Genomic DNA, 18439 nt, shown 5'->3' with positions numbered 1-18439 from the left:
ATTGCTGCTTTTTTTGGCTGCACTGCACAGCTTGCAGGGTCTCAATCCCTGCAGTTAAACTCAACAATCATGTTTTAAGCACTTACTATATGCAAGGAAAGTGCTAGCAGAAATACAAAATAACCAGAGATGGTATCAATACTTGTCCTAAAGGAACTTAACAAAAACAAGCAGGAGGAGGGGGAATGTAAAAAACAGAATACCTTATACCCCAGTACTTTCTATTTTTTCTGTTTCATTTTGGAAGTGGAAAATTAGAAAGCAAAGGTTCTAGGGAGTTCCCTGGCAGGTCCAGTGGTTAGGACTCGAGGCTTTCAACAGATGGCAGTAGCTCCCATTCCCCACTGTCATCCATGGCAAATGTGAATGGATCACAGCACACCTGCTCCAGCAGTGGATTCCCAATCCTCCGTTCAAAGGAGGATTCAAATGGATTCTCTTAGCCCTTATCAGTCAGCTGGAGTCAGCATGGAGTCAAGATGACATCTGTTTTACGTTCATTGGCAGCGACGCCTGGCATTATACAGAAATCCACATTAGTTTGGTGCTCAGTCAGTACCTTGTGCCTGTCTAGTTTAGCCAAGAGCTCCAAGTCAGTCCTGTCTGACACTCCACCGTGAAGAATCAGGACTTTCTCATCAACCAGAGTGGCCAGTGGAAGCCAGCAGAACACATCTTGCAGTAGTTTTAGTATTTTCTTGCCGTGTATCTGAAAACATGATACTAAGTTTTAAGTAATGCACTTGATTTATCTGCACTGAGAGAAACTTTTGCTTTTAAGAGCTGCGTACCTTATATTTATGCATCACTTCCTTGGTAAAACCATATCTAGAGTTAGAAGCAGAAACAGATATTAAATTTAGCGATATTATGTATGGCACAGTTACATTCTTATAAAAATGCATATTCTATATGTATACCTATGGCTGATTCATGTTGATGTATAGGAGGAACCAACAAAATATAATAAAGCAATTATCCTCCAATCAAAAATAAATTTAAAAAATATATAGAGAAAAAATATTGCAAAATAATTGCCAACTCTTTAAAATTATAATATTATCTGTGGGTAGAAGTATGGGATACTTTAATTTTCTTTTGCTTATCTATATTTTGTACTTTTTCTATAGTGAACCCTTACTGTTTGTATGATTAAAGTGTTTGGCCATGTGAAAACAAATGTAATAGTTTTATTAGAATAGTAGGATAATGTGTAAACTTTTAAGAAAATCTTTTAAAATGGTATATATTGTGTATTCCACTTTATAAACTTGAAGACTGCTTTAAAAATGCATCTAACAAAGAAGAAGCTCTGGAAAAATAACTTCACAGTCGCAATCAGTAAAGACCAAATCCCCAAGCGTGTTTTGGTTTGTACCGTAAGTTCACAATATGGTCCTCATGGTTTCCTCGGTTAAGATGGAACTCTTTTGGGTAAACCAACATGAAGGCAAACAGAACCATTAGGATCTCGACTGAATCCTTCCCTCGGTCCACAAAGTCGCCATTGAACACATAGGCCCGCTCTGGTGATGGGAGGCCGTTCTTCCAAAAGAGAGTCAAGTCCAAGAAGAAACATAGGAAATCGGGTCAAGCCATTGTGCATCTGACAGTCACATTAGGCCTGAAAGCCAGTGCTGTACCTGAACAGGTCTAAATGCCTAGCAAATGATTCCTTCCGTCTACATTTCCTCTTAGTGGAATAGTTATCACTATACAGAGCATTTGGTAACTAAAAATAGGTATGTAAATAGCTTTCAGTTGCTTTGATAATAAATAATTTTCTCTATTTAGTACTTGATTTTCTTTTTCCAAATAATGATTTTATTAACCATAGATTTTCTGTTTTTTAAACAGTCTACAAAAATACACTATAATACAATAATCATTTTTACATTCTGCATTTGCTACAAAGTAGCAAATATTACTCTAAAATATTTTAAAATACAAGTAATACTTAAGCATTTTTTAATAGATACTGTATGTGAACTTCTAAATTAAACCTCAGAACAAGACAGGAACATAATTTGAGGGTTCATACCTTATAAAATATAAATATTAAGTCATCCAACTGGCCATGTAAATCTCCTAACAAAGAAAAAATACCAGTTTTGAATGATCTACACCATTGCTTCTAATTTTTACTATAAAAAAATACTCATTGTATACCTAAAACTAATGCAATATTATGTCAGTTGTAACTCAATTTAAATAAAAATACCCAGGAAAACATGATAAACTTATAGTCACTCATTTTTCCATATATAAGACAGGGACGAATAATTAGCTGCTTCCTAGGTGGTTAAGTGGTAGAGAATCCACCTGGCAGTGCAGAAGATGTGGGTTTGATCCATGGGTTGGGAAGATCCCCTGGAGAAGCGAATGGCTACTCACTCAAGTATTCTTGCCCGGAAATTTCATGTACAGAGGATCCTGGTGGGCTATATAGTCCCATGGGTCAGAAAAAGTCAGACATGACTTAATGACTAAACAACAAAATATTAGCTTCCCTGTTGCAAGGTTAGTTAATATTGAAAGCAGAAAGCATGCTATTTCTTCTGTATGATTATCACAAACAGTAAATGATAAATTTTTACTAAAGCAGAAATGGGACAGAATGGTGTAGGGCTGAAAGCCTGGATGAGAACTGGAGAGATTTCTGCCCCATCTTAAAGTAAGAAGCTGGTACTCACTTATGTGGGTCAGTGTTACAAGATTTTTCAAGAAGTTGGAAATCTAGATTTTAACATGAAATCCTCCCAACTTTCAAACGCTGGAAACTAGAAATTTCAGAAAGTTTTGAAGCAGACATCGCAGGCTGCGTGTGGCCCTGGAAGTGCTGGTTTACAGCCCCTGTGTGATCTAGTCTCCCCTATAATGGGTATTAAAACATCACTGATCATATAAGGAGATGGAGAAAGTTGTCATTAACAGGATTTCTCTCTAAGAGGAAATGTAGACAGAAGGAATCATTTGCTAGGCATTCAGACCTGTTCAGGTACAATAAATAAACTGTCTTCTAACAAGCGAAGGTCTAGTTACTTGCTGGAATTGTGTTCTGAATGGACAGCATGAGTTTGGGGCCAAATCTGAATCTCTTGGAAAAATCAAGAAGAGGCTGGGCCCTCTGGCCTACAGTTCTCCTTCATGGCACCTGCCCTCCCCACCCCCAGTTTAAGTAATTGTGGAATAAATATGTAAATATATTCAGTGTGAAGGCATGAAGCTGGCCTGCCCACGTGGCCATCAGGACCCCTCTAGCCCTCCCTTCTCTCCCCCACAACAGGCAGAATTTTCTGGTTCATGTCCAGCACATAAAGCCACTTCTGACTGGCTCTTACCACACACTGTGATTTCCTCGCTGTAACAAGTGGAGACCCGGTTGATGTTTGGCAGTTGTACCAGGTGTTTCCTGGCTTCATGCAAAAGATTCAAGACATAGCGAGCGTGGAGCCTCTACTAGGAAGAAGGGCAGGGAGGGGACAAAGCAACACATATTCATGAAGGAAGACGAATTTACCACTGAATGACCCCAAGACCACGTTAAGTGACCCTAGTAAACTGCTCCTGGGACCTATGCACAGATCGTTTCTTTTTCACTCATCCTCTGTCCTTGTTCACGTTTTTATCATCCTTCAAATACTAAACCAATGTCCTCTTCTTTCCTACCCTGTGTAACCCTTCCTTGCCTTTAGCTAGGGAGAAACATATGATTGTTTTATGAAGAAGTGCATATACACTGATGGTATCAGTGATCCTGACATTACTGGGAAAATCATCCCATCTTCTGCAGTGAATTATCTTAATGTGAAATAAGGGGAAGGATTGGAATCTGGCCTAAGAGCTGGAATCTGGCCACTTCTCACTACCTCTTCCGCCCGGGTTTCAAGCTTGGACTATATTACAGTAGTCTCTTGACCCACCTCCCTGTTTCAGCCCTTGCTCCCTACACTCTGTTCATCAAACAGTATGACTATTTTAAAAAGAAAGCTGGATTATATCATTTCTGTGCTCATGGTTTCCCCATCTCCTTCAGAAGACTGAGTCTACCCTACTTACCCCTCTATCTCCATCTCCTGACACTTGTTTACTGGTTCCCTCCTCTCCAGCCCCAGTGGCCTTGCTGATGTCCTGGAGCAGTCCAGGCGAGGTCTTGCCCAGGGTCTTTCCATCTATTCCCTCCACCTAGAACTCTTTCCCCAGATGTACACGTGGCACACTCCCTCACCATGTTCGACCCTTGCTCAGAAATCACCTTTTCAGTAATGCCTTCCCAGATCACTCTGTAAAAGTGCCATCTCTCCCACCGGGAACTTAGCTTTTGCTCTGACATAGCTCTATCACCTAATATATTACATATTATATATATATATATATATATATAAAATGTATATATGATATATTATACATATATTACTAATTTGTTATTTATTATGTCTCCCCACTAAAATGTTACCCCTCTGCAGGCAGAGATTTGTGTCTGTTTTGTTCACTGTTCAGTGCAGTATCTGCAACAGTGCCTGCCCATGGCAGTGCTCAATATCTGTGAGATGAATGAACAAAGAGATTACATGATTAGGAGGAGGGGTTTTCAATATATAAAACCCGGCTGATCAACCACAAGGTCCTGGCTAAGAAAAGGGCGAGTGGCTCTCTCTGGTGGATCCCTGACATGAACACCCTAAATCCAGGGCCATTCCTTTTGCATTTGCGTCTACTCTGCTGCTACACTTTACATGGGATTGCTGGTGACCCAGGACCCTGGCATGAGCTTACTTGTTTTCGTCTGAAAGCTTCCACCAGGGCAGTTGCATGGTCAGGAAGGAGTGGGAAGGAGAGGCGTGGCCCTGTGTAACTGTCCGGTACCTCGATGGAGTCGTAGTCACCGCAGTTCTGCGTTTCGGAGGCCTGGGGGGATCGCTCCTCAGTGAATATGCGGTTCAGGAAGTCCCCTAGGCACAGAAAGGGTGGACAGGCTTAGAGCAGGCCTTCAGACTCAGGCCGTTCCCTGGACCGTACTGGAGGGGACGTGGCCGGTTGGGCAAGGGCGCCAACGCAGGGGAGGAGAACGTAGAAGGCGAGGTCATGAGAATCTAGGATGGGCAGGAGAAAGGTTATGTTATCATGTCAAAGCCATTTGACTTTTATTTTAAGAGACTGACTTAGAAAGTACAGAGATTTAGGGGCTTAGGTTGGTAAGCAGGAGGAAAGGGGTACTGGGGAAATGAACATATTTTCAATACGTTTCCCATATTTTTCTACATTTGCTTCTTTTTGTCCCCCTTCTCTACAAGGATGGTGTTTTAAAAAAATTAATGCACATTTAATTTTCTTAAAAGAAAATTTTAAGTGGAAGTTCACAGGCATTTCTGGGGTACTTAGTATGGCAGATGCCTCAGACTCTCGGGCAATTGATTTCCAAAGGCCGCCCCAGCATTGCTGCCAGAGGGCTTCCCCGGGATCTGCAGACAGGCCGGATGCTCGTGAATGACCCCTCCCATCCGCCCCTCCCAGCAGCTCCCACCAGTGACTCTCAGGAGTTGACACAGACTCCAGTTCCTGCGGCCTTCAGGCTGGAGGCTTCCTGGGCTGTGTTTTGCGTTATTTCCGGGACAAACTGCCGGTTTAGCTCCCCACTCCTTCACTGTGTGCCTCCCCTTTCCTGAGCCCCTCCTCCACCTCCCAGTGCTTCCTGTATTTACCAAATAAACTCCTTGTGCTCAAACTCTTGTCTCCAGGTCTGCTTCCAGGAGAACCTCCTCGCTCATTCCCTGGCCGTCACTAGATTCACATTCTCACTCCCCGTGCACCCCCGGCCTCACCCTGATATCTCTGACCCTCAGACCGGAGGACCCGCCGGGCGGCATTTCATACTCACTCTCATTGTGACTGCTGGGGGTGAAGTGATCCACAAGGTAGCTGAAGAAATTGTGGAGCTGCAGAGAAACCCAAGCAATTATGGCTTTAGAGACAGAAGGGGAACCCAGGAGTGATCCTTCCAGGCCCCTGGGGCTTGCTGCCCGGGGGGCTGAGGGGCAGAGCTGGAGGTGGTCCCGTCCCACATCCCGGCACACCTTGACCTGGTCTTGCTGCCCGGCATACTCGATGGACTGGAAGATGCTCCAGGTGCAGCGCCGCCTCATCTCCAGGCGGGCCACGTAGCGTCGGTACCACCTCTGGATCAGGGCTGCTGCCCTGAAGGCTGTGACACAGATGGAAAAGGCAGTTTGTGAGATGGGACTCCTGGGGCCTAGCGGGAAGCTGAGGGTGGCAGGAGGCAAGATGGGGGGAAAGCACTACATTTTGCCATCAAATAGGAAGGATTTACCCCACTGATGGCCAGGGAGCCCGAGTCCTCCTTCCGGCCCCCATCCCTCCTCCAGTCTTACTTGTTATACTCATGTCATGGAGGGTTATTGGAATTCCCACTGTTTAATGAAAACATTTATACATGTAGACGTGGAAAGCTTGGATTCTGAGAAGGACACGTAAACTGGGGAGGCTGCAAGGTTGCAGTATACTTGAAGAGTGGGAAGATGCAGATATTACTCAGCCATTAACAGAGAATGAAGTTTTGCCACATGTATCTGTATGTGTATGTGTGTGTGTAACTTGGATGGACATGGGGGGCATTATGCTAAGTGCAATAAGTCAGAGATAGGCAGATACTGTGTGATATCACATATGTGGAATCTAAAGACTACAACAAACTAGGAAGCAAACTAGTATAACAAAAAGGAAGCAAACTCACAGATCTAGAGAACAACTCGCAGATCTAGTGGTTGCCAGTGGGAGATGTAAGTGGGGAGGGGCAATATAGAGGCGGGGAGTATGAGGTACAAACTATTAGGTATATAATAAGCTACAAGGATATATTGTACAACACAGGGAATATAGCCAATATTCTATAGCAACTGTAAATGGAAATTCACCTTTGAAAACTGTATAAAAAAATAAATACATTCAAATGCAAAAAAAAAAGAAAATGGAGTGGGGTGATGCGGGAGTCACAGGGTGGGAAGGATATTTTGATACCAGGTGGCTCAGATGGTAAAGAATCTGCCTGCAATGCCGGAGACCTGGGTTTGATCCTTGGGTTGGGAAGATCCCCTGGAGAAGGGCATGGCCACCCACTCCAGTATTCTTGCCTGGGGAATTCCATGAATAGAGGAGCCTGGTGTGCTACAGTCCATGGGATTGCAAAGAGTCAGACACGACTGAGCGACTAACACAATAGATAGGATGTCAGGAGTCTGGTTCTGAGCCTGGAAATGCCCTGACCAGCTATGTAGCCTCAATCCAGTCAACTTTCTGGGCCTCAGAGTCCTCATCTAGAAAAGGAGATGAACTAGATGATGAGTGGGGGGAATAAACGTGCATCACTACATACTATCATGTCAGGTGGGGGTCAGTGCTTGCTGTCCCCATATTCACTCTATCCCTGTGGCTTGTATCCCCATCACCTCACATCCAGGGTGGTGCTGACTGTCCAATCTGAAGGGCAGTCTGTGGACTTAAGACCTGTGCTGGGTGCTCATGTACTGCAGGATGGCTTGAGGAGGTTTCATTCTTCCTTTGAGCTTTAGGACCTGCAGTCAACTACTGCTGCCAGAGAAGAGGACAGCTGTCCACATGAGTGACTAGACTCTTCTTAAACTCCTGGGCCTGAAAGTGCCCTCGGGGATGAATGGAGCCTTTGTGGATAAAGCTGGATTACAAAGGAAACCCGGCAGGTTCACTCAGGTCAACCTCGTGAAAAGCAGACCGATTGATTTAATATATTTAGCTGGCATTAGAGAGCTCATGGAATTCTTGCCGATATCCCTAAGAGGAGATCCAACAGTGAGTGGGAAAAGAGAACCTTGAGAGGAATTTAAGCAAAGCTGAATTTGATTTTCCGTAAGGAAAAAAAATGTCATACACTAAGTATGTTCCAAAGGCACTCACAAAATAGTAAGTGACAAAGACTAAATTATGTAAATCCCCATTCAGAATAGTGAATGCAACATCCAGAATAAGTGGTCCTTACCTAAAGTAACGCTTTAGGAATTCAGGGCAAACACACAGACATCTGCTCCTCACTATGACTCTGACATGGAACCCAGGAATCTGCAGGTTTAACAAGCTCCATGCATAATCCTCACTTGTGCCAAAGTGTGAGCAACACTGAGGAACATCATGGCCACCAAGTTTCCGTGAAAATGTCGTTTGCTAACTCCTTGCCTCAGGCATTTTAAGGCAAATGCTGCTGACTAGACATACACTCAGCTCCGCTTCGGCTGCTCAGGGCGGGGAAAGCGGGTAGTACCTCTGCGTCCACTCTCCCAAGCCTCCATCTAGAACCTGGGTTAGCTTTCATTGAGATGGCCGCTGTGAGGTACAGCGTAGTCTAAGGACCTCCACTCCATCCTCCGTTCCCTACAGTGCAGTATAAGATGCTTGGGTTTCCCCTCCTCAGCCTTGTGCAGAGCACGTCCTATGGGAAAAGTTACAGACACCTGGCTGTGAAAACTCCACACTGAGGACCAGGCAACCACCTGGGGAGACAGAAGTCCAGGTGAAGAACCATCCCGGAAGCTGAACCTCCAGCTGCAGCTGTCCTGAGGGTCATAGGCAAACCATCAAGCTGGGCCCTTGGCAAATTCCTGACCCACAAAATCACGAGCAGAATAAAATGGTTGTCTTAAGCCACTAAGTTTTGAGGCCGTTTATTATGCAGCACCAGATAATTGGAATGTGAATTGTATACATGTTTTATAAAATTATAAAACAAATTTAAATCAAAACAAAAAAATCAATGTTTAAAAAGCAAATGTTAAATGAGCGAATCTAACCTTGTATGCACTGCTGGCATAACCATGTAGAAAAGAGTTCTTTCAAATGACTTGAAAATTCAGGAATTGTATATGCCTAAGTGGATATACTCAAAGGGCAAAAAGAACTACAAAGAAGTCTTAAGGAGTTCTCAGTAATCATATTGTTGTAATAGTACTGTTATTGTATTTCTGATTTATATACTGTAGGACAAAGTAAATAATACCATACTGGTATCATTATTAATAGAGAGAAAGGAGATAGAATGTCAAAGTTGTTAGGTAAAATTATTGTGATCCTAAGTATAAATTGTCCATTAAAATAATGCATATTTTCCATATCTGTTCATTGAAAAAGTATAGGAAGTAATGACCAGCCTGGTCACGAACACCCCAAACCCTGGAGAAATAGTGATTTCTAATCTGGAGACAAAAATATGCAAGATGAGCCTGGGATGTGTTGCCAAACTAGAAAGGAGGCCATGAGTTTATAAAGATACTTAAGTTCATAGTAACAAGTGAAAGTGAAAGTCGCTCAGTCATGTCTGACTCTTTGTGACCCCATGGACTATACAGTCCATGGAATTCCTCAGGCCAGAATACTGGAGTGGGTAGCCATTCCCTTCTCCAGGAGATCTTCCTAACCGAGGGATCGAACCCAGGTCTCCCACATTGCAGGCGGATTTATTACCAGCTGAGCCACCTGGGAAGCCCCATAGAAACAAGGTGCTAGCATCATTTCCCTTGCCTCCTTCTACATCTCTGGTTGCCTCGTCCTCTTCGACCTGATGCTTAAGTACTAGACTCCTTCATTGCTTTGTCTTTACTCTCACTCTAGGCTACTTCAGTGACCCCCATGGCTTCTACAATCACCCATACTCTGATGCCTTCCAAAGGCATGGATCTCCACTGACATCTCCAAAACCCAGATCTGAGTATGCAACTGTCTACTCAGCACTTCCACCTGCATGTTACGTGGGCACCTCAAACCCAATTTGTATAAATTATCACTTTCATTCTACTTGAACTTGGTTCTTCTCCATTAATTTTATGTCAGAAATTGGCATTATCACCTACCCAGGTATGCTGGATTTCCCAGATAGCTCAATGGTAAAGGATCTGCCTGCCAATGCAGGAGACCCAAGAGAAAGAGATGTGGGTTTGATCCCTGGAGTAGGAAATGGCAACTTACTCCAGTATTCTTGCCTGGGAAATTCCATGGATATGGGAGCCTGGTAGGCCACAGTCCATGGTCTGCAAAGAGTTGGACATGACTAAGCACAGAACAGGTATCTAGAAACCTGGACATCAATCTTTTCTTTGTTAATACTTTATTTTGTTGCTCAAATAGATTTTTTTTTTTTTGCTTGTTTGTTTTTTTGACTGCTGTGCTGGATCTTCATTGCAGTGCACAGGCTTAGTTGCCCTGTAGCATGTGGGATCCTAGTTCCTCAACCAGGGATCAAAGCTGCATCCCCTGCATTGGCAGAAAGAAGAAAAAAGTGTAGTTGCTCAGTCGTGTCCAACTCTTTGTGACCCCACGGACTGTAGCCCTCCAGGCTCCTCTGTCCATGGGATTCTTCAGGCAAGACTACTGGAGTGGGTTGCCATTCCCTTCTCCAGGCTGCATTGGCAGGGGGATTCTTAATCACTGGACCACCAGGAAGTACCCCAGACGTAAATCTTGATTCATCCTTCTCCCCAACCCCATATATGTAATCAGGTGGATCCTGTCCATCCCACCTCCTGAGTATTGTGGGAATTCATCCTCTTCTCTCCCATCTCTATAGCCACCAACTCTGGACCATGGCATTATCATCTCTTGCTTAGATGACTTTTGTTCTTGTTGTTCAGTCACTCAGTTGTGTCCAACTCTTTGTGACCCCTGCAGCATGCCAGGCTTCCCTTTCCTTCACCATATCCTGGAGCTTGCTCAAACTCATGTCCGTTGAGTTGGTGATGCTATCCAACATCTGTCCTTTGTTCTCCCCTTCGCCTCCTGCCTTCTATCTTTCCCAGCATCAGGGTCTTTTCCATTGAGTCAGCTCTTCGCATCAGGTGGCCAATGTATTGGAGCTTCAGTTTCAGCATCAGTCCTTCCAATGAATATTCAGGGTTGATTTCCTTTAGGATTGATTGGCTTGATCTCCTTACTGTCCAAGGGACTCTCAAGAGTCTTCTCTAGCACCACAGTTTGAAAGCATCAATTCTTTGGTGCTCAGCTTTCTTTATGGTTCAACTCTCACATCCATATATGACTATTGGAAAACCCACAGCTTTGACTATGTGGACCTTTCACTTCTAAATTGTTCTTCCTTCTACTCTTACACCACCCACTCCAATCCCTGCCACAATCCCTTCTTCATGGAAGCCAGAAGAGTCTTTTATGTATGTTTTGAATTCTACAATGGTTCTTCAAGCCTTTAGAATGAAGTTTAAATCCTACCTGCTCCTGAGTGATCTGGGCTCTGCACAGCTCTGCAGCCTCATGCCATGCCATTCTCTATCTGATTCACGTCAACCATTCAGTTCCTTGAAAATGCCTCTCTTTTTGCCTGCTTCATGACTTTGTTACCCTCTACCTGGAATACCTGGAATGCTATTTCATCCCCTTTTTGCCCAATCTTATTTCTCTCACTTGTAAAGGTGGAGTTTGTGGTAAACTCAATGGACAACACTGACTCCTTGAGTAAATTTTAATTCTATTAAATATAGTTAATCAAGTCCTAAGATATTCAGCTGAGTATCCTGCGGTCATGTCACAAGGAGGAGAAGCTGATTTTCAGGAGTCAGCATGAGGAGCAATATAACGATTTCCTGTCCACCCTGAGAAGCCCCTCCCTGTGCAATGCAGGCTTCCACTGGGGTCCCCACAGTTAGGCTGAAGGTAGGAAGCACATACCTTTCTCTGCATTCTGGAAAGTGAAGTGGTGTTGGGTTGAAGTGCCGCTTCCCATAACTTAAGTGTGATGTTTCTGCAGGACGCAGATAGCAGGTCCAAGGGAGAGTGAATTGTTTGCTGACAAAAGGAAGAGGGAACCTGCAACAGGGAGATTTGGGTAGAATATTAGTTCAGGTAGAGCAAACTACCTATGAGCCTTGTCTCCCACATCATGAAAATATATATAAAGTTATCATGTGATAGCACCCTACTCTACACCTCCCCAGCACATGAGATGTCCTTCCCCTGAAAACTCCCTCCATGCATCATCTCATCTCTCTCCCCTGTCTTCATCCTTCCTACTAGCTTCTCCTTTTCAGTCTAAAACATGCTGAAGTCTCATCTCAGAGCAGTTCATCATCCCATCCTTTGACCTCCTCCATCCCTCCCAGTATAACCTGACCTCTATTTTTTTTTCATCCAGACTTCTCCCGAGCAGACCACTTATCTTCTCCTTAATTCCTCTTAACACCATATTTTTCATCCTCACTATTGATCAAAACATTTTATGCTGATGTCCCCAATGCTTCATCTTGTCAGCCTTGACCTTGCCAGAATTAGCAAGGCCATCATCTCATAAGTCGTGCCTTGATTTAAATTTTACTCCATGGGTCTCCATGAGTCTACTCTTTTGTATGTTGACAAAAAATTAATCAGTCACTCTAAGAAAGAATTGGAAAATTTTATTTGAGCCAAATTTGAGGATTATAACCGGGGAAGAGCACCTCAGAAAGCTCTGAGAACTGCTCCACTGGTGAGAAATCAAGGCACTCTTCTATATGTTTTTTTGAGACAGAGGGCTGTATATCAAATGGTGTATTATTGACAGTTTATGCAATCTAGATCATGGTTGGTCATGTGGTCCCTTTCAGATTCAAGAAGGAATATTATCTTTAAGGAGTCGTCTTGTTGGTGCTAGGAGAATGTTGTTCTTTTGGTCGAGCAGGCATTCCTGTTAATGGGGGAGGTCTGGCTGATGCATATTGCAGATATACAATGCATAGTGTTGGGAGAAAGGAGGTCAAGGGCAGAGAAAATTTTTTATGTTGAAATTTTTCTTGTCTTGCCATAAAATATGAATTTTATTTCATTTTATTTATTTTCTCTCCTTCTTGAGCTCATTTTCTTCTATCCATCTCTTGAATGTCAATTTTATTTGTATTCTACTCTCAACTGTCTGCTTTCTCACTCTGTATATGCTTCCTACATAACTGAATCAACTCACATTTTAAACTATTACTCTCTCCCTCTTAAATCTCAATCTCAGCTGCTAAACTTTGGGGTGCCTCAGACTCCATGCAACGCAAATACAACTCATCTTCCCCAAAGCCTTCTCCTTTTCTCCTTTCTTCAACACAGCTCTTACCTAGAATTTTTTTTTTTCTTTCAGGGAGAAGCTTTTTTTTAAGTTGCAGTAAGTGGGTTCTTTAATTCTGACACATGGCATCTAGTTCCCTGAACAGGATCGAATCCAGTCTCCCTGCTTTGAGAGCGCAAAGTCTTAGCCACTGGACCACCAGAGAAGTCCTCCTAGGATGCTTTTGCCTTTACTGAGTATGTTCTTCCTAGCTGACCCTTGACTAACTTTACTCGTTTCTTAAGTAATGAGTAAAGATGCACTTCAGGCATCATCTTCCTTAAGCAAGTTTGACATGCCCCTCCTCTGAACTCCTGCATGTCCTAGTCACATCTCTGATGAAATATAATTTGCATTTTAAGACAGGACAAGAAAAATTGAATACAAACTTCTGTCTGTGTTGGTTTGGGTCTCCTCCTCCCTGCTATGGAGTGTGCCTCCACAAGAACCAGACCTCTTTTGGGAGGTGGGAGTGCCCGCTGAACTGTCAAGAGTGATATTTTTTCTGTGCTTGCTTTGCACCATGTGCTTCCCTGGACTATGTATCCTTGTGTTTACCCGAACTATGTATCCTTGTGTTTATCTGGACTATGTATCCTTGTGTTTATCTGGACTATGTATCCTTGTGTTTACCTGGACTATGTATCCTTGCTGAACTGTATGTAAAATACCAATATGTCATTTCGATGTATGATTCTTTGTTTCTAAAATGGATATAACCATGCCTTTGACTTCTAACAAGTGGAGCAAGTCCTTAGAGCTTTTGGAAAAGCTACTTCCTGGTTTATAATCCTCAGTTTGGCTCAAATAAAATGATTTTTTTTCTTTCTTAACTTGGTAACTGAATTTTCCTTGACATTTTCTTGGGGTAGCCAGCAAGCTTCAGACACCCAGCAGCTGACATCTGGAGTCTACCCTGAACCAGCGCTTGGTACCAGCATGGGCCCATTAAGACTTGTCCACTTCTTAGTATTTCTCAGGTGTTTTTGATGAGTTCTCCTGATAGCCAGACATCATTGCTTTAAATGATGTCCTGAATTTTATTCAAGCTGTTTCTCTTGGGACTTGGAATCCTAAGGGGATGCCGGTCTATTTCCTAGGCAGGGGCCTAAGTGGAAATTCCTAGGCAGGCATGCACCTAGGAGGAACTTTGGAGTAAAGTGGGTTGGCTGCCCTCTTTAAAAATTTGGCTTAAATTGGGAAGAGTGTGTTCATATGGTCTGAACAAATTGTTTGCTGGTGAAGTGAGAGACTGAACCTGCTCAGCTCTTAAGAAAAGGGACTTTGCTCTTTCCTGGCTGGAACCATGGAGGGTGCAGAAGAGAAGAAAAAGAAGGTTCCTGCTGTGCCAGAAACCCTTAAGAAAAAGCGGAAGAATTTCGCAGAGCTTAAGATCAAGCGACTGAGAAAGAAGTTTGACCAAAAGATGCTTCGAAAGGCAAGGAGGAAGCTTATCTATGAAAAAGCTAAGCATTACCACAAGGAATACAGGCAGATGTACAGAACTGAAATTCGAATGGCTAGGATGGCACGAAAAGCTGGTAACTTCTATGTACCCGCGGAACCCAAATTGGCGTTTGTCATCAGGATCAGAGGTATCAACGGTGTGAGCCCAAAGGTTCGAAAGGTGCTGGGCTCCTTCGCCTCCGGCAGATATTCAGCGGCACCTTTGTGAAGCTCAACAAGGCATCAGTTAACATGCTGAGTATTGTGGAGCCATACATTGCATGGGGTACCCAAATCTGAAGTCTGTAAATGAATTGATTTACAAGCATGGTTATGGCAAAATCAACAAAAAGCGAATTGCCCTGACAGACAACGCATTGATTGCTTTATCTCTTGGGAATATGGAATCATCTGCATGGAGGATCTGATTCATGAGATCTATACCGTTGGAAAACGTTTCAAAGAAGCAAACAACTTCCTGTGGCCCTTTAAATTGTCTTCTCCATGAGGTGGAATGAAGAAAAAGACCATCCATTTTGTAGAAGGTGGAGATGCTGGCAACAGGGAAGACCAGATCAACAGGCTTATTAGAAGGATGAACTAAGGTATCTACCAGGATTATTATTGTAATCTGGTTAATAAACAATAGAAACAAATTGAAAAAAAAAAAAGAAAGAAAGAAAAGGGACTTGGCTTCTTCTAGCCATAATGTGTCTTCAGGTGACTGAGAAGCTGGCAGAAGTGTCTGAGAATCAATTCTCATGACTCATACTGGTCCTATAGGGCATCCCACTACAATCATCAAGGAAATTCTTCTCACCAAGGGCACAATAAGGCTGATCACCCAGTGCTCTGAGCACCCACGGCAGTTTCAGACTGCGGGAGGGAGAAACCCAGACTTGTAAGAGAGTCGAACGGACCCAAGGGTAACTCCTTAGGGAGTCAGAAGCAGCTCACATTCGATCCATCACATTGCCCTCAGTTCGGATTATATCTGAAATAGGCTACCAAATGAATAATGAGAAACCACGCTTCAGAGGCTGAACAGCTTCAGATGGGCAGTCACTCCTAGAACCCTAGCTGGCTTCCTGCACAATTAGAACAAAGTCACTGCTTACATTTAACTCTTAAATGGCCAGGATGGGACTCTTGACATTCCAAAACTATAGAGAAAGCCTCCTTGATAAAACATCTTTTCAAAATTCTGACTCTAAGAGAACAAAATTATTCCTAGGAGAAAGCTTAAAGTTATAACTCTTATCATGTCCTTGAAATGTAAACACAGCCCATATTGCCTAAAACTACAGCCTTGGCTCAAAAAGTAGAATTTAAAACTAAAAGCAGAAAAAAAGAGGGTGGGAAGCTTTTTAAAAATCAAGCAAAAAAGCTATCAGACTCTGTCTGTGTCTATCTGGATATACATATGATTGTGTATCAATACATCCCTACCTCTGGATGGTGCTATGAAAATTAATTTGTAAAAGAGCTTTATTTAATTGATTTAGAAGTAAGTGCTTACAAATCAAATATTTCTAAATGTAACTTAGACTCACTCAAAATTTTAAAGGATCATGTGATCTAGGATTAATCTTTGCTGAAAAAAAGCAAGTTTAAACTGATAGTTTAATTAATATAGACATGTCTTTAGAGTTGAGTGGGCTTCCCTTGTGGCTAAGCTAATAAAGAATCTGCCTACAATGTGGGAGAATTAGGTTTGATCCCTGGGTTGGGAAGATCCCCTGGAGAAGGAAAAGGCTACCCACTCCAGTATTCTGGCCTGGAGAATTCCATGGACTATTTAGTCCATGGGGTCGCAAAGAGTCGGACACGACTGAGCGGCTTTCACTGTAAAGTTAGGTATAACAACATTAAATACAATACTTTCATTGTACATAGGTTTACTGAAAGTCAATAAGCTTATTTATCTATGTTATAAAATCTATCAACAAGAAAATTAATGGCCTGATGATATTTTCACAAGTAATGAAAGAGATAAATGAGATGAAAAACTTTTGAGTAAACTATTTAAGAACAATTATGTTTTATGCTATGTCTACCTAAAAACAGTTTCTCCATATTTTTGGCAACTTGAAACTTTAGAGGTCTGATAAGTTAAATGATGAAAATTCAGTGAATGTCTAGATCATTTTTTCTCTAGATTATTTTTAATAGGATAAAACTAGAATTTGTTTCTTCTCTAGGTTTTCTTGAATGTTAATCTGCTTTTAATAACAGATTGTGAAATGTCTTTACCAGTAACTTTCTGCACGTGCCTTTGAAATCTTTTACCGTCATTTTGATTAAGTGAATAAACATTGTTCATAGTAACTTATGATCCTACTTGTCAAACATTTAAAACCTTTTGATATCTTTGACAAACTTTCTCAAATTCCAAAGGAAGTTTTTTTGACCTCTTACTGACTGTGGGATCCTTCAAAGGACCCCCTGAATATCTCAAAGAGAGACATTAAACTAATCAAGTTTATTTGGTCTGCTAAATTACATGGAAAACATTGTCAGATGAGTAACAATAAACCTTCTTAAGTTATATTCTATGGATAAACATTATTAATATAAATGTTCTAGAAATTATAGGAAGTTCCTAAAATTTGAAGTGTCCTGGTATGTTGTCATTCATAATTCTAGTTATTATCTTAAAATGTCAAATATCACAGAAATAGCCAAATTTCCTTGATGACTGCATTATAATCAGGTCTTTAACGATGCTTTTTAAGCCTTTTGTCACTTACAGATAGCTACTGTCCCACTCTGATACTTTTACAAAAATGCTTGTAGATGACTTGCTTTTACGCTCCAAAACTAACTTGGACTCGGTAGTAAAAGGACATCCGCCTTGTATGTGGGCTATTTCAGCAAGGGCTCTCTTATATAAGGATACTGAAGAAACAGCAATGGGGTCTCCTTTAACGAGTGATGTGCCACACTCAGTTGAGTCTCTTCTAAACTCTCGCCACATTTAGCACCATTCTGTATGCCACCTAACTTCGTATGAAGTATTGTTGTTTTCTGCACCTAATACTATCTTGAGTCTATACAATAACCCTAACCTTACAGTTTGTTTCCAGAACTACAGGAAGAAAACAACCAAACTGCGTTTTGTTAACAGATTATCTTTTTGCTCCCAGAAATGACTTAGAAGATTCTATTGATAGGCTGATCTTGTTGATTTACAAATGGATCCTACTTAAGGGGTGAACAGGACATGACTGAGCTGGTTATGCAATAACGCCCACGATGGACATACCTAAGAGCTCTTATTGACCAGAAAGAAAGTGAGCACAACAAGCTGAACTAATTGCCTTAACCCAAGCTTAACCCACAACTCCCCCGCAAAAACGGAAAACAGGTCGCAGTGTTGTTCATTCTTATACAGCTGCCAAAACAGTGAGCCATTATGAAAACACCAGGGCATTCTGAATCCGACACTGTGGAAGCTAAAGCAAATCAGTTCGCTGATACTACAGTCAAAGAAGCAACTTTAAACACTGGTTCTGCCCAGCCTCGAGAATGTTCACTGCTCTCCATGAACCCTGCAAAGGAAATAAGATTTTTTTCTACAGGCTCAGGAATCTACCATGAAAGAAAAGAAACAAATACCGTATAGCAACAAAAAGGGAAAATTAACTCCATCACACAAATATTGTTTAGACCTGATAAAACGCCCCTCCCCCCACAAACCTTATAGTGTCTATTGAAGCACATTTGCCATTACTCCAATATGTACATTCTTTAACCCACTGGGCATCTGAGAAAATGGTTTTATGGAAAAAACAGTATTTTTGGAAACCTTCACCCACAGCAGCTATTACATTATTTACAGAGCCTTATTGAGACACTTAAAAAATGGTAACCAACTCTTTC

At 42.1% G+C, this 18439-nt stretch overlaps 1 protein-coding gene and 1 pseudogene across 1 annotated transcript in view; one reads left to right on the top strand and one right to left on the bottom strand.

Annotated features, from left to right (window-relative positions):
- Positions 1-18439, bottom strand: part of PPEF2 (protein phosphatase, EF-hand calcium binding domain 2) — a 42771-nt gene that overhangs the window by 20155 nt on the left and 4177 nt on the right. Inside the window, exons 3-11 of the mRNA XM_010838151.1 lie at positions 11716-11853; positions 6075-6202; positions 5879-5936; positions 4777-4952; positions 3342-3456; positions 2042-2088; positions 1379-1545; positions 792-828; positions 560-709 (exon numbers count right to left, since the gene is read on the bottom strand). Of these exons, the coding sequence (XP_010836453.1) occupies positions 560-709; positions 792-828; positions 1379-1545; positions 2042-2088; positions 3342-3456; positions 4777-4952; positions 5879-5936; positions 6075-6202; positions 11716-11770 (933 nt within the window). The 5' untranslated portion in view covers positions 11771-11853. The remainder of the gene's footprint in view (positions 1-559; positions 710-791; positions 829-1378; positions 1546-2041; positions 2089-3341; positions 3457-4776; positions 4953-5878; positions 5937-6074; positions 6203-11715; positions 11854-18439) is intronic.
- Positions 14378-15220, top strand: LOC104987299 (annotated as a pseudogene).

This window comes from Bison bison, unplaced genomic scaffold, assembly GCF_000754665.1.
Source record: "Bison bison bison isolate TAMUID 2011002044 unplaced genomic scaffold, Bison_UMD1.0 scf7180017864092, whole genome shotgun sequence".
Classification (NCBI taxonomy): domain Eukaryota; kingdom Metazoa; phylum Chordata; class Mammalia; order Artiodactyla; family Bovidae; genus Bison; species Bison bison.
The sequence above is the reverse complement of the archived record's forward strand: the minus strand, read 5'-3'. Positions and strand labels throughout refer to the sequence as shown.